Source organism: Puma concolor, chromosome C1 (assembly GCF_028749965.1).
Source record: "Puma concolor isolate L17-30 chromosome C1, mPumCon1.1.hap2, whole genome shotgun sequence".
Lineage (NCBI taxonomy): Eukaryota > Metazoa > Chordata > Mammalia > Carnivora > Felidae > Puma > Puma concolor.
Genome location: NC_141674.1, coordinates 183,653,521 through 183,670,243, shown reverse-complemented (window position 1 = coordinate 183,670,243; position 16,723 = coordinate 183,653,521). Strand labels below are relative to the sequence as shown.

The 16,723-nt window shown below is 37.8% G+C and overlaps 1 protein-coding gene across 4 annotated transcripts in view; it reads left to right on the top strand.

Annotated features, from left to right (window-relative positions):
• Positions 1–16,723, top strand: part of DNAH7 (dynein axonemal heavy chain 7) — a 271,037-nt gene that overhangs the window by 67,218 nt on the left and 187,096 nt on the right. For all 4 annotated transcript variants that reach the window (XM_086719178.1, XM_086719180.1, XM_025929537.2 and 1 more), the window contains 3 exons: positions 1,443–1,629; positions 10,355–10,548; positions 14,751–14,949. In XM_086719178.1, the coding sequence (XP_086575304.1) occupies positions 1,443–1,629; positions 10,355–10,548; positions 14,751–14,949 (580 nt within the window). The remainder of the gene's footprint in view (positions 1–1,442; positions 1,630–10,354; positions 10,549–14,750; positions 14,950–16,723) is intronic.

Genomic DNA, 16,723 nt, shown 5'->3' with positions numbered 1-16,723 from the left:
CTAAAAGTGGGGCGTCTGGGTGGCTCAGTCGGTTAAGCATCTGACTTATGCTCAGGTCATGAGCTCACAGTTCATGAGTTCAAGCCCTGCATCGGGCTTTGTGCTGACAGCTAAGAGCCTGGAGCCTGCTTCAGATTCTGTCTCCCTCTCTCTCTGTTCCTCCCCCACTTGCACTCTGTCTCTCTCTCAAAAATAATAAGGATACGTTAAAAAAATTTAAAAAAACTACTCTAAAAGTGGCGTATTCAGATTCTATTTTTAAGGACTCTACATGAGATCATTAGCTCATAGGAAATTTTCTGTATCCATCACGGATTCGATGGGGAAAAAGGAAAGAACAACAGAAGGTAGAGGCATTCATTTCTTCTTATAAAAGGAGGTTAAACAAATTCATTGATAAATGTTGCAAGGAAGTACTTTAGAAAAGCATTTGATAATGCCCAGTGACTTTTAGAAACTTCTATTTATATATCTTTGTTCTAACAATCTAAAATTACAGATCACTAATTATAAATGATGAGTAATGTATTAATATACACATAAAGCTATCCCATCTCTAAGTTCTGTTGCCATTAACCAATCATTCTTCTTGATGGCTATGTTATCTCTTGTAGCATTGTGGTTGCAGTTCTCTGGGTTCAGATCTGGGTCTATTATTTATTACTGAACTTAAACCTGGTACTTACCTCTATGTACCTTAGTCTCCCCATTGGTAAACAGATATTATACTGGACCCTATAGGATTATGAAGCGGGAGCGAATCCATACAGAGACCTTAGAATGTACTTAATGAAATTATTAGTTTATGGTATCATTATGATATTTATTCTTGAGGAAATCTTGTCATTATTTTTGTTCTCCATATTTAGAAATGAATGCAGGTTAAAAATGCTTCCTACTCATGAATGACACACTATTATATTTTAGGTTATGTAGATTTTTCTTTAAAGGCCAGTTACATCTTATGAATTGAAATACTGTATTCTGGAAATAAAGGTTTTTTGGGGCTCAATTTTGTTTTTTAAAAAGAATGTTAAAGGAAATGAGTCATGGATGTAACTACCTTTCCTAAGAAGTTCAGAGTGCCCTTCACTGAGAACATCATTACTGTCCCCAAAATCTAATTTTTCAATTTGTACCCCCTAGCCATGGAATTGAATTGCAGAAAGGTTTATTGCTATGACATATACAGAAACCAGCCCATCTGTAGGTAGTTATATCTGAATGTGTGTTTTAGTATCAACATAAACATTGATGCTATTATTCTAAGACGTATTTTGTACAACCAATTTGGTGATTTATCATTGAATGACGGTAGGTAGATGAATGAAAATGGAAATAAGAGCACAGCATACAAGATTGACAATCTAGGCATCGTTGTGAGTTTTGTCATATGAAACATTGCTCGATTTGCTGTTGAACCACTGTGTTTTGCTTCTCAGAGAATGGGAGGGCAAGCTCCTGCTGCTTCAAGAAATTCTGGATGAATGGCTCAAAGTCCAAGCCACATGGCTATATTTGGAGCCTATTTTCAGTTCTCCAGACATCATGTCTCAAATGCCCGAGGAAGGAAGACGATTTACAGCTGTGGATAAAACATGGAGAGATACAATGAAAAGTGTCATACAAGTAGGTAAAAATCTCTGAGAATGTAATTATTCGGTTGAAGTGACGTGATTTTTTTCAAAACAACCCGAATAAGTCATTTTCTCTTCCCCCACATATGTTCACTTTTCAGATATTATTTTAGAATCCCAGGAGCAAGAAATATCAAAACTAACTAGATATCTTCTGATATCCTTGAGGTCCGAAGTAATTTGAATTATTTGATGACCTATGGTTCTATTAGTGGTGCCTACGGGATGCTCTGCTAGGAAGACACTGTACACAGAGCTCGATGTCCCCCTCTATTCTATGTCCCTTTGTTATGGGCTGCACCACCACTGAGATACACTGTGGTGGAAACATGCTAGCGTGCCACTCAATCATTGTTTCTCTTCAGGCATCTAAAAAAAGATGAGTTGCAAAGATAAATTTAAAGATACCAATAAATACAAAGAAAATGCAATCAATCAGTCAAAACACAAATACTGTGGAGGAGAACTTACAATTTTAGTTAAGGATGGAATTTGGTAAATACGAGTAACAGTGAAAAAGATACGATTTTTTTTTTGTTCAATTCAAAAGACATTTACTGCCCACAAAGCACAGTGTGTATGTTACCAGGAAGTTAACATTAAAATAGAAGAAATATTAGTTATTAAATTATAGTCGTTAAATGAATGTAAATTTATCCACTGGTGTTTTTGATCAAATACAATATTATAAGGTAGAATGAGTATTATCTTAAAATTTTCCTACCCTAAAATATAAATACACATAATTTTATTACTTAAACTTTGAAAACTGTGACTATAATCCTAAATACTAACAATACTATATCAACATCAACTATACATCTGCTAGGAAAATATTCAGAAAGATAGACATGGATTGAATAAGTTTATTTCATTTTATGTAATAATACTTGAAACAAATCTCTGTATAACCTAAACTTTTGTAAAATTAATCACACTGGAAGTCTATATTTAAAGGACCTATAGTGAGTCACACTGTAATACATTTAATCATCTCTAACGTATTTAAAAAATTTAGCCTTTCATATATTGTTTCCTTACAATAGGGCAAACCCCTTGTAAAATGTACACGTTTTCATTTGGAAAAGGATGAAGTAGATTTTTTTTGGCTGCCGCAAAAGCAAAAGGTAGATGTTTGTATTCTCCTAGTTAAGATAATTTTTAAAATAAAAAATGCATTATTTTTTTGTATCTGATCAAAATACCCTTCAAAACCTCATATTGCTGAGGAAATTTTATAAATATTACAATGCCTAGAAAAGGGCAGCTATACTGGGACTCGTAAATTAAGGAGGCAGATTTTCAATTCTATCACACTGCTGAATTAAAAACAAACAAGTACACCTAAAACTGATAAAACACCATATGTTTTTTCTTTTTTTAAGGAAAGCAGACAAAACATAACTTACTCTTATTCCCAAATAAGCAGTTTCTTTTGGGTGACACTTCCTTTACTTTTGCTGTAAGACCTGATTGTCTTCCTGAACTGGCTTTCCATTTTCTTTTTCTCAATATGCTAGTATTCAGGACAGCTTTTGTCCATACTCTCCGAAGCTTTGAAAATAAACATCAATCTATATTCGCTCAGGAAGTCGAGTGAGTTGACTTGTGTAGTAGAGATGTCATTAGATTAAATGTTGGATACAAAAAGCCATCACTTTCCATCTGAGGAATTCCTAATAAAGGTTCTTTTAGAACCAGGCAAGAGAAAAGTCTCCGAGGTTAAATCTAGAATGTAAAGGATAGTTACATGTTTTGATACCTGCTACCAAAGATCCTTTCTCAAGAGGAGTGAGATTTATTAACCTTTTGATCTAATTCCAGAAATTTTTCAGTCACCATTAATATACTTTTGCCTATGAAGACTTAGCTACACCTGTTTCAAAACCTCAATCTCATGTTCTATCCAAAGCTCTTCTTCTCTGCACAGGGTAGGTAAACCTGAGGTTGCAGTGTTGGGGAGATGTGGGGACTGCTCTCCTATGCTATGTCTCTCCTTCCTGGGCTTGTTGCCTGGTGCTGGGTCAAAGAGAATAAGGGAGAGGGAGGAAGGGGGAGAAAGATAGGAAGAGGGAGAGAAAGAGAGAGGGCAAGAGTGAGAGAGGATTTACTGATATAACTGATCCAGCCAAATTGGCTGTCCTTTTCATCTGTGGTCATAAGATGGACAACCTCCTGTGAGTGGTGTCCAGGCACTATATCTTTACTGTTGGTCATCACAACTGGTCTAGCTTTTTCATCAGTTGTGGACAGTTGAAGTCCACAGATTGACTCAGTGTGGACAGGTGAAGCCCCCTGGATGAGCCCTGGCTGCTAAGAGATTCTGTGTTGAGCATCTCTTCCAGGTTTGTTCATCCTTCGTGAGATCTGGCACCTTCAACCTTCAGCCTGACCTTCCATGGTGGCTATTACCACATTTCTCTCTTGTGTGTGTTTCTAATCTCTGCTACAGCAGTATTTCATAAGTCTTGATTTCATCTAGGGCTTGCAGGAAGGGGGTATCTATCTTCTGTACCTCTTATTAACCTTGAGCACATACTCTTTGCCCCTTCTTCACCTGGTCATCCCACCAACTGTTTTCTCCCAGTGTTCTTTCCCTGCTCTGGTAGCACTAGAGGAGGTCAGTGCACCCAGTGATGGGGCAGAGTTCCAGTTGGTGAAGATGTTAGCTTCCTCTCTTTGTAGACACTTGCAAACATTTCTAGGGAATCTCTTGGCCCCCTTCCTAACATTCAGGGATGAAAACCAGTTAATTTCATGCCATCTGGAGGTGAAAGAAGTAGATAATCATTCTTCATGTATACCGCACTCGCTCCCAAACTTGACTTTTGACCCTTATGAGTTTTGTGTATATTCCTTACAGGCAGAGGAATGCACTCCTGAACTTCTCCACAAAACTTTCCTTTTGTAGTCTAACTCCTTCTCAGTAGACATAAATACCATTCCGCTGGTTGCTTAGATGAGAAACTTAGGAGTCTTTCTTTCTTCCTTCCTTCCTTCCTTCCTTCCTTCCTTCCTTCCTTCCTTCCTTCCTTCCTTCCTTTCTTTCTTTCTTTCTTTCTTTCTTTCTTTCTTTCTTTCTTTCTTTCATAAATATGACCACTCGGCACCATACATCTCACTTCTTTCTAGTGAGCTGGAAAGCTAAAAACCCCATCTCTCAGACTCCATAGCATCTAGTTTTTTGGCAGTGAATTGGATTTAGACAACTATAAACACTCATTTGAGGTTTGGAAAGCATAAGTGAAACAGTAGCCACCTTCTCGCTGTCTTAGCGGTTTCTGCTGTCAGGCAAGATCATGAACATGTGACTTTTTTTTTCTTTTCCAGCAGGACTTAATGTCTGGTCATCAGTTTTATAGGTGTCCAGGGGCAGTGATGATGGTGGCTCTCTGAGCCCTAGAATCGCAGCCACTATAGTGTGTTCTTGAATGCACAGTTATAGTGGTGTATCCTTTTGTTCTGATTGGGGCAGAAGTAGACATGCTCCTGGAAGTTCAGTTCCACAGTGTCTTAGAAGTCTCTCCTGAAAGCTCAACTTAGGGTGTGCTACCCCAGACCTTCTGATGCTGTTTCAGTCACTGAATTCCCTACGTTAAATGTCTTTTTCGCCTAATATACCTAGAAGGATTTTGCACTGAACTCTGAAATGTATAAACACCTCAAAGATGGAACTAGGATTGTTTATATGACCCAGTTGGGTTTGAGAATAATGAAAATCTAGTTTCCATTTGAAAATGGAACATTCATGGTACCTGGCATACAGTATACAAATCACTTAAATTATGCCCTTGGTCTCCTGGAATGAAGAGTCTTATTTTACAGGCAATCTTTTGGTGGACCCAGTGGCTGCTGGAATAAGATAATATGGTAGGATCTGGGATAAAAGGGTATGAGATGGGCTGAATTCTTTCAAAGGCACTAGAGAAATAAAGGAATGAAATGGCTTAGTTCAGAGTTGAAAACTAGCTCAAGACATGGTCAGAGGACTAAGGAGCCCCTGTGACTGCAATCAAAAAGCCTCTTATTTCTCGTAGCTACAAGTTGGATGTAGCCAAAAATGAGTGATAGAGTCTGATTCAGTGGGTTGCCAAACTGCAATGTAATTTAATTGCTAGCCTTGCCAGATCTGTTATGTGAAAGGTAGATTACTTATTGGGAAAGAATAGGATGGTGAGAACCGGAGATGAGGACATTTGAGTTTATTTGATAGACTCTGGGTCCCTGACCGTCCTACTGCTGAGCCTCCCTTGCCAGAAGCCTTGGCAGAAACCTGAAAAATATGCAAGGCAGTGTATCCTCAGGCCTACTCCATGAATCCACGTTTTATCTCTTAGTGCTAAAAGCCTTAATGAGTATCTTACAAGTTTTCCGTTGTCCAGGGATTTCTGATTAGGAAGCTTATGCTTTTGGACATTTACTGAACTGGCTTGAGCTTAATTCCATTAAGCATATGGAATGGTACTTTCTGTGAAGCTTCCTGCTGGCAGTAATTAGAATGCTTTCTCTCTATACCCAAATTCAAGTTTCAGGCCCCTGATATCACAGGTTTTAAAATGTAAATCAACCAGTAGGTTGTCATTTGAGCTGCTGAGAGTAGTGATACTTATGATGCATAAGAAGACACATCAGGGGCGCCTGGGTGGCGCAGTCGGTTAAGCCTCCGACTTCAGCCAGGTCACGATCTCGCGGTCCGTGAGTTCGAGCCCCGCGTCGGGCTCTGGGCTGATGGCTCAGAGCCTGGAGCCTGTTTCCGATTCTGTGTCTCCCTCTCTCTGTGCCCCTCACCCGTTCATGCTCTGTCTCTCTCTGTCCCAAAAATAAATAAACGTTGCAAAAAAAAAAAAAATTAAAAAAAAAAAAATTAAAAAAAAAAAAAAAAAAAAGAAGACACATCAAATTTGGAAAATTGTTTCTTTAACCCACCCCGACCCCCCCAAAAATACGATGGTTAACAATTCCTTTTCTTCCCCTCCAGGAGACATGAAGTAAATAAAGTGTCAAGGGGCTCACATTAAGTTTCAAATTTCTAGTAGCTTCCTATTAGAACATCCTGCTGTTATGTCCTGAGAACACAGCTGATAAGCTCCATCCTGGTGCAACATGGAGGGTTGTACTTACTTGAGTTCCTCTGTAGGTCTACAGACGAACCTCATCCTGCATTCACTCATGCACTCAACAAATGCTGATGGAATGCCTACTGTGGACTAAGATTTTATGGCAATCCTTAAAGGAACTTAACAGCCAGTTTTATTTTACAATGATAAATAGCTTACCTGAAGGATGGAAGATTATAAACTGTTCATTTTAACTCCATAAAACTGATGGAGTGGAGTAACTGCCTCATGCCTTCCATCCACCTCACCCTACCCCCCAGTAATGTCTGTCTGTCTGTCTCAGTCTCTTCAATAGACAGCTATGGAAGAGAAAATGGAAAGGGTAGTTTCAAGTATACGTGCTTCCCATACTTAGACCATTTTAGGTGCTTCAAATATTTTATCTAACTTGGTCCTCACAACAATTTTGAGAGAGGGCTCTTATTCCCATGTTAAAGGTAAAATAGAGACTTGGGTTAAGTAAATGACTCAAGGTCAGACAGGTAATAAGGAGGATGGGGGTTTAGGACCAGGTCTGTGCTTTGCTTTATCTGATGCAGTCTTTATTAAGTTCACTTTCTCACAGGAAGAAAGTGAAGGTACTTTACTTTCCAGTCACGAGATGATTAGTTTTATACATTTTTTCCTTAAGTCCATGCACAAAGGTACAGAGATTATTGCCTTTGTTCATTGAGAGCTAGAATGTTTGGTTCAGTCGTTGAGCTAATTTGGCTAACTAGGTTTGACCTGAGGAATTCAATAAAAATTTTTTTACTTGAATGTTAGGTGTTTCCAGAAGTATTTCTTTTGTAATTATAATATTTAGGGAAAGAAGTATGAACTGTTGTTTTAAATAACTGAATTTTTCGGGGCGCCTGGGTGGCTCGGTCGTTTGGGTGTCGAACTTCGGCTCAGGTCATGATCTCACAGTGTGTGGGTTTAAGCCCCGAGTGGGGCTCTGTGCTGATGGCTCAGAGCCTAGAGCCTTTTTCGAATTCCTTGTCTCCTTCTATCTGTTTCTCTGCAACACTCCTCCCCGACGCCCCCCCATCTCTCCAAAATAAATAAACATTAAAAAATTAAAGAAAAAATAGATAGCTGAATTTTTCTTTAGTTTTTAAACCTCAGACCCAAAATAGCAATATTGTAATAAATTCTTTGAAAATAAAACAAATATTAATATATGAAAGGGGTTTTTCCATATTTATTAGCAAGTATTCAGTTTCTTTTTTTTTTTCCAACAAGGAAAGGCATATTGACCAGAAGGTGGCACTCTGAGAACACCATTTTGGATTTTGGATTTAGGAATTCAAGTGTGCTCCTCTATCCTTAATTGGATGAATTGCACATTTAAATGATGATCTGAGTTTTTGTCATGCTTCTTTTTACATGTGTTTTAAAAGTATTTAAACATAAAACTGTTAAGAAATAAAATGTCTTTTAAATATTGTCTCTTTAAAGATAAGTTAATATAGGGGCACCTGGGTGGCCTAGTTGGTTAAGTATCTGACTTCAGCTCAGGTCATGATCCGCAGATTGTGGGTTCGAGCCCCATATTGGGCTTTCTGCCGTCACCACAGAAGCCCCCCTTGGATCCTTTTTCCCCTTCTCTCTTTGTCCCTCCTCCACTCATTTTCTCTCTTTCTCTCTCTCTTAAAATAAATAAACTTAAAAAAAATTAAAGATAATACACCAATATGTTACATATTTCATGTGAACCTGTTTCACTGAGAAAACAGATATTAATGATAATTATTCTTTGAGTAAACTGCTGTTTCTAAGTTATGTTGTTAAAATTCAAAACAAAGCAGGAGTGCCTGGGTGGCTCATTTGGCTAAGTGTCCGACTTCGGCTCAGGTCATGATCTCATGGTTAATGAGTTTGAGCCCCGTGAGCCCCATGTCAGGTTCTGCTGACAGGTCCGAGCCTGGAGCCTGCTTTGGATTCTGTGTCTCCTTTTCTCTCTGCCCCTCTCATGCTCTGTCTTTCTCCCTTTCTCAAAAATAAACGAACATTAAAAAGAAATTTAAAAAAAAAGCAGAAAAGTGTATCTTTCCTTTTCGACTACTTACAAAGTATATTAACAAAAACATTTTAGAGGGTCCTGCAGAAGAAGAAAATTTCTGTATAGAACAATTTACAGCTGATATTTTTGGTTGATCTCTTAGTCAAGGCTGAGTACTACAAATAAGCTAAATTAGTTCTTGAAATTCCATGTTTAATCTTTTAACATTTTCTTAATATCTATACATTCTAAAATGTCCTGTTCCTTGTATTAATAAATGTACTAGTGTGTTCTCACAGGTTTATTATTTGGTCTGGTGATTAAAATCTCTAATGTGTTTTAGTACTCTTTCTTTAAAAAAGTTTTTTTAAATGTTTATTTTTGAGAGAGAGACAGAGAGATAGAGTTCAAGCAGGGGAGGGGCAGAGGAAGCTCTAGGTTCTGAGCTGTCAGCACAGAGCCCGATGCAGGGCTCGAACTCACAACTATGAGATCATGACCTGAGCCAAAGTCGGACGCTTAACCAACTGAGCCACGCAGGTGCCCCTAGCACCTCTTTCTAACACATTGATGCTTATTTAGTAAAGCACTTTTACTATTCTGTCATTGATGTCAGTGGTGAACATGGAGTTTGGAATTAAAAGGCCAACACTAGACCTGGATGACCTCAGTCAGGTGTTAAGGAAAAAGAAGGAAAAATAATTTTATTTCAACTGTATCTAGAGCATATTTTAATAATGTGTTTCTAAAGATTTTCATAAACCCAGTGGTTGTTTGTATGGCTATTTTTATAAATCAATAAACTATTTACTTTTTAAAAATATCAGTTCTTAAGATCAGCTTTCAGTTACAATTCTTACCTTGCATCCCACAGCATAAAAGAAAGCTCTTTTAAATACTTGACTGTGTTTAAATTGCTTCAAACCAAACAGCTCACAGTTGCACTTTTCCGTGATAAAATATTCAAAGGTCCATGCCTTAGAGGTAGCACAGTTTTAGCTTCTAGAGTGATCAGGAAGAATATACCTGAAACTTAAGTCCTTTAGCAAGCAGTGTTCCTCTGTAGTTCCAAATACAGTTTTTGCAGTGTAAGATTTTTATTGAAAACTCCTTTCTTCACCCTCAAACACTTATATTTTTATCTACAGTTATAAAACAGAGATTGTGTTTATTATCGATAACAATAATATATGAAGTAATGCTGATTTATCATTTTAGAATACTTTTCTCAATGAATGAAAGACAAACACATCTCATACTATTTTGTTTCCCCCATCCTTCCTGTGAGTTCCCTGTTCTTGCCCCATCCCAGTGCATGAGCGTTCACCCCCCGCATCCCTCTCTTCCTTCCCTCCCCCCTCACACTCATTTTCTGTCTCTCACGCTTTCCAGTGTAGAATGAGACACTGTGAGCAACATCACTAAGGATCAAGTCAACATGACTCTTACTAATTAAAGAGGCTAGTTAGACCTAGAGTCTGTGAGGCTACTTTTAAAAAATATTCATTTTAAATGTTGGTTGACCTTTGTTTGATTAAAAACAGGCAATCTCAAATACAATAAGAATACAAATAAAGCTAGTATCTAATATTTTTGAATTGGGTGTTTATTTTTAGGATAAACATGTTCTACACGTTGTAACTATTGAGAGAATGCTGGAACGGCTGAAAAAATCAAACGAACTTTTGGAACTCATTCTTAAAGGACTTAATGAATATTTGGAAAAGAAACGTCTCTTCTTCCCCAGATTCTTTTTCTTGTCTAATGATGAACTTCTTGAGATACTGTCTGAGACTAAAGATCCCACTAGGTAAGTAACTTACACACGTAGCACATAGCTAAATTTATCTGCTTAAATTTACTTTTTAAAATAAGGCAGAATAAAAACACATATAATCATGTTCCAGAATATTCCCAGTATTATCAATAACCAATGTAATTATTTAAAATGACATAAGTAATGTCATTGAAGGTGATTTTTCCAAACGTGATAAATCTTGGGGAGGATTTCTAATTTATCCATTTTCTCCTACATATTTTTCAGAACACCTCGCTCTCAGTGGCTTGCAGTGACCCCCACTGGTGGTGTCCCATTATCTGTTCTTCTAAGTCCACTATAAAAGGGGCAGCCCCCTACATCCGTGTACCACCATCTTTGCGGAAGTTGCTCCTTACCTGAATATCTCTGACTTCTTTTACCTCTTCTAGACTTTTGTGGAAATATGCTCAAAGGTCTGCACCTCAGGAAGACTTTCCCTGACCACTGTATTTAAAATGGCAACCCTTCCAGCACTGCCTAGCCAGTGGATTATCGTCTCCGCTTTTATTTCCTTCGGCCTCTTTTGTAGCATCTGGAACACTCCACCATGTACTTACTTGTTTACTGTCTGATTTCCTCTAGCAGAACATAAGCTCCATGATGGCAGAGAATTTGGACTTCTTTTTCTTCCCCGATGCGGATGCCCAGTTTCTTAGAAAAGTGTGTATGTCTGGTGTACAGCAGTGAATGGAAAGTTATTAAATTTGTTAGTTTTGTGTCTTGTGCCTTCAAAGTAGGAGACAAGGAATCCAGACAAAAAGATAAATTTAGGCTCAAATTTCCTTTCTTCTTCTTCTTTTTTTTTTTTTTTGCTATTTTATATATATATTTTTTAACTTTCATTTATTTATTTTTAAATTTTTATCCAAGTTAGTTAGCATATAGTACAACAAAGAGTTCAGGAGTAGATTCCTTAATGCCCCTTACCCATTTAGCCCATCCCCCCTCCCACAACCCCTCCAGTAACCCTCTGTTTGTTCTCCGTATTTAAGAGTCTCTTATGTTTTGTCCCACTCCCTGTTTTTATATTATTTTTGTTTCCCTTCCTTTATGTTCATCTGTTTTGTATCTTAAATTCCTCATATAAGTGAAGTCATATGATATTTGTCTTTGTCTGACTATTTTCACTTAGCAGAATACCCTCTAGTTCCATCCATGTAGTTGCAAAGGGCAAGATTTCATTCTTTTTATTGCCGAGTAATACTCCATTGTATGTATGTATATGTACACATACATACATACATACATACGTACATACATACATACCACATCTTTATCCATTCATCCATCGATGGACATTGGGGCTCTTTCCATACTTTGGCTATTGTCGATAGTGCTGCTATAAACATGGGGGTGCATGTGCCCCTTTGAAACGGCATACCTGTATCCCTTGGATAAATACCTAGTAGTGCAATTTCTGGGTCATAGGGTAGTTCTATTTTTCTTTCTTTCTTTCTTTTTTTTTTTTTAATTTTTTTTTTTTAACGTTTTTATTTATTTTTGGGACAGAGAGAGACAGAGCATGAACGAGGGAGGTGCGGAGAGAGAGGGAGACACAGAATCGGAAACAGGCTCCAGGCTCCGAGCCATCAGCCCAGAGCCTGACGCGGAGCTTGAACTCACGGACCGCGAGATCGTGACCTGGCTGAAGTCAGACGCTTAACCGACTGCGCCACCCAGGCGCCCCTCTTTCTTTTTTTTTTTTAACATTTATTTATTTTTGAAGGAAAGAGACAGAGTGTGAGTGGGGGAGGGGCAGAGAGAGAGTGAGACATGGAATCCGAAATGGACTCCAGGCTCTGAGCTGTCAGCGCAGAGCCTGACATGGGGCTCGAACTCACAAACTGTGAGATCATGACCTGAGCTGAAGTCGGTTGCTTAACTGACTGAGCCACCCAGGTACCACAGGGTAGTTCTATTTTTAATTTTTTGAGGAAACTCCATATTGTTTTCCAGAGTGGCTGCACCAGTTTGCATTGTTACTGGCAGTGCAAAAGAGATCCTCTTTCTCTGCATCCTCGCCAACATCTGTTGTTGCCTGAGTTGTTAATCTTAGCCATTCTGACAGGTGTGAGGTGGTATCTCATTATGGTTTTGATTTGTATTTCCCTGATGATGTGTGATGTTGAGCAGTTTTTCATGTGTCGGTTGGCCATCTGGATGTCTTCTTTGAAGAAGTGTTTATTCACGTCTTTTGCCCATTTCTTTACTGGATTATTTGTTTTTTGGGTGTTGAGTTTGATAAGTTCTTTATAGATTTTGGATACTAACCCTTTATCTCATATGTCGTCTGTAAATAAATATCTTCTCCCATTCCATCGGTTGCCTTTTAGTCTTGCTGATTGTTTCCTTTGCTTTGCAGAGCTTTTTATTTTGATGAGGTCCCAATAGTTCATTTTTGCTTTTGTTTCCCTGGCCTCCGGAGACGTGTTGAATAAGAAATTGCTGCGGCCAAGGTCAAAGAGGTTTTTGCCTGCTTTCTCCTCGAGGATTTTTTTTTTTTAATTTTTTTTTCAACGTTTATTTATTTTTGGGACAGAGAGAGACAGAGCATGAACGGGGGAGGGGCAGAGAGAGAGGGAGACACAGATTCGGAAACTGGCTCCAGGCTCTGAGCCATCAGCCCAGAGCCTGACGCGGGGCTCGAACTCCCGGACCGTGAGATCGTGACCTGGCTGAAGTCGGACGCTTAACCGACTGCACCACCCAGGCGCCCCTCTCCTCGAGGATTTTGATGGCTTCCTGTCTTACATTGAGGTCTTTCATCCATTTTGAGTTTATTTTTGTGTATGGTGTAAGAAAGTGGTCCAGGATCATTTTTCTGCCTGTGCTGTCCGGTTTTCCCAGCACCACTTGCTGAAGAGACTGTCTTTATTCCATTGGATATTCTTTCCTGCTTTGTCAAAGATTAGTTGGCCATATGTTTGTGGGTCCATTTCTGGGTTCTCTATTCTGTTCCATTGATCTGAGTGTCTGTTCTTGTGCCAGTACCATACTGTCTTGATGATTACAGCTTTGTAGTACAGCTTGAAGTCCAGGATTGTGATGCCTCCTGCTTTGGTTTTCTTTTTCAAGATTGCTTTGGCTGTCAGGATGTTTTCTGGTTCCATATTTTAGGATTATTTGTTCTAGCTCTGTGAAGAATGCTGGTGTTATTTTGATAGGGATTGCATTGAATATGTAGATTGCTTTGAGTAGTATTGACATTTTAACAATATTTGTTCTTCCTATCCAGGAGCATGGAATCTTTTTCCATTTTTTTGTGCTTTCTTCAATTTCTTTCATAAGCTTTCTATAGTTTTCAGAGTATAGATTTTTCACTTCTTTGGTTAAATTTATTCCCAGGTATTTTATGGTTTTTGGTGCAATTGTAAATGGGATCGATTTCTTTTTCTCTTGCTTCATTGTTTGTGTATAGGAATGCAACCAAGTTCTGTGCATTGATTTTGTATCCTGCCACTTTGCTGAATTCATGGATCAGTTCTAGCAGCTTTTGGGTAGAATATTTTGGGTTTTCCATATAGAGTATCATGTCATCTATGAAGAGTGAAAGTTTGACTTCCTCCTGTAGGCTCAGATTTCTATCTGAATTTTTATATTCTGATTCTTTATTGCCTATTGAAAGATGAGTTCATTTGGTTATTAGTAATGTGCCCAGAATGAGGGGTTTAGTCACTTCCATCTATGTTACAATGATTACAGTTGGATATGTTCAAAGCTATTGATTTAGTAAACTGTAAAGTACTTAAAGTGCTAAACCTAGTTCATAATTTGTGAGCAGTCTCTGAAGATCCCAGTTGAAAAAGCTAGTTTTGTGCATTTGAAGATTCTTCCAATTAGTGTATTATCTGTTAGTCAAGATTGGTTTGTTCCTTATGTTGCTTTTAACATCTTTCAGTTTATTGGGTTGGAAACAAAGCCTCGTGGGTGTCTTCTCTGTAGCTCTTATTACAATTGTAGTTTTACAGATCTTTTTGTGATTATTCAATTAATGATGACCTCCTACTGGACTGTATAATCCATACAGACAGAGACTGTGTCTTTTTCCCTCAGCCTTTCATCTCCAGCAGCATCTAGCAGGGGCCTGACACGTGATGCACATTTATAAATTGTGAGTAAAGATTGGTACACAAAGGATGTTTAGGAACTGCTTTAATCTGATTAATTCTCTTGAACATTTTTTCCCCTGACAGGGTGCAACCTCACTTGAAGAAATGTTTTGAAGGAATTGCAAAGGTAGAATTTACAGAAACACTTGATATTACTCACATGAAGAGTAGTGAAGAAGAGTTGGTGGAACTCACAGAGACCATTTCAACAGCCAAAGCCAGAGGTCAAGTGGAGAAGTGGTTGGTTGAATTGGAGAGAGTTATGATTAAGTCCATCCACAAGGTACTCAGCTATATTTATTATTATTTCTAGTAAAGATATGGAATATTAATGTATCATAGGGGCGCCTGGCTGACTCAGTAGGCAGAGCATGCAACTCATGATGTTAGGGTTATGAGTTTGAGCCCCACATTGGGGGCAGTGATTACAGTAAAAATGTCTGGTTAATAAATGCACTGTTTTTAGATAGAAATTGAGTCCTGAATTACCAATTAAATTGTAATATATAGCTCAAAGATAAAATCTATGAAATTAATTTCATAGGGTTTCTTGGGTTTTAGTAATAAATCCTGTTTCTTGCAGCTACAAGTTATTTCTTTGATCATTAATTAAATACACCTTGGTCTACAGAGTCTGTATTTAGTTGCCTTGCATGCATTTCTCTATAGTTTTACATTATTCTCCTTGATATATACGTTTCTGAGGTGAGCCTTTTTGTCCCATGTATATAAAAAATATGTACCAAAATGTTAGAAAATCACAAATACTTCTTATAATTAATAACTTCATATTTTCCACATCTCCTAAAACATCAACTCAATCATTTGTAATTATTTTTATTAGTAGAAAATTTCAAGTCATGGAAACAAATACAGATTAATTGAGCAGTTAAATTCATCTTTTACTCTACTATGGACTTAGCATTCAAGTTGCTCATAAGAATAAAAATCATGATTGAATTGGGGATCATGAGAGCAGGATTGAGAAGGAATATGGCATCATGTTCTAATTAACAACAGTTTTCATTAATTTTTCAGATTCTCTCACACATTGTTGAAAAAAATTCATTGGAATCCAAGTGTTTAATGTATATAATGTGCCTTAGTGTTGCTTCCTCTTCTTAAATATAGTTTTAATATCTGCATGCATAATAGTTTTTCAATAGATGTAAAGTCATTTGGAGTTTTTCATTTCTCCCTATTGTGGATTAAATTAGAGTGAATGTCCTTATGGATATAGTTGGTTTCTTTGAATGAATTCTTTCTCATGATAAGTTCTCATATGTAGGACCACTAGGTCAAAGAGACGAGGTTTCGGGACGCCTGAGTGGCTCAGTTTGTTAACCATCCAACTTCGGCTCAGGTCATGATCTCACAGTTTGTGGGTTTGAACCCCACGTCAGGCTCTGTGCTGACAGCTAGAAGCCTGGAGCCTGCTTCAGATTCTGTGTCTCCCTCTCTCTCTCTGCCCCTCCCCCACTCATGCTCTCTCTCTGTCTCTGTCTCTCTGTCTCTGTCTCTCAAAAAATGAATAAATGTTAAAAACGAAAATTTAAAGAGACAAGGTTTCATAGGCCTTGGTGCATATTGACAAATAAGGTTTATTTTATTTATGCAGCTGTAAGTAATGTAAATGAATTCCACTTTGACCACTATTTACCAGGCTTGGTTATATGGTTTGGTAATTGTTGTATACAGTGATAACTCATTGTTTTAGACATATCCAATACTGTTACAACTATTCTTTTCATTTTGTTTGTCAGAGTGCTTAGAGAAGGTATTTTGGTTGCCATTTCAGAGCACTTAGATGGGGTGGCCAGGAAAACATCATCCCCAAATGTTCTTGTGTAAGTTTGTGTTTCTGAAATGTGCAATCGAATGCAATATAAAGTAATACAAATAGAGATGTGTGTTACTATGTTTCTACGGTATGTAGTCCCATGCTAGCAAGACCATTGCATGCTTAAATTAAGTAAATTTTAGGTCACTTATCGATAATAAAAAAAGTCATGTTCTTGGCACTTGTACCCCTTATGTTACTAGATTATCATATGTAT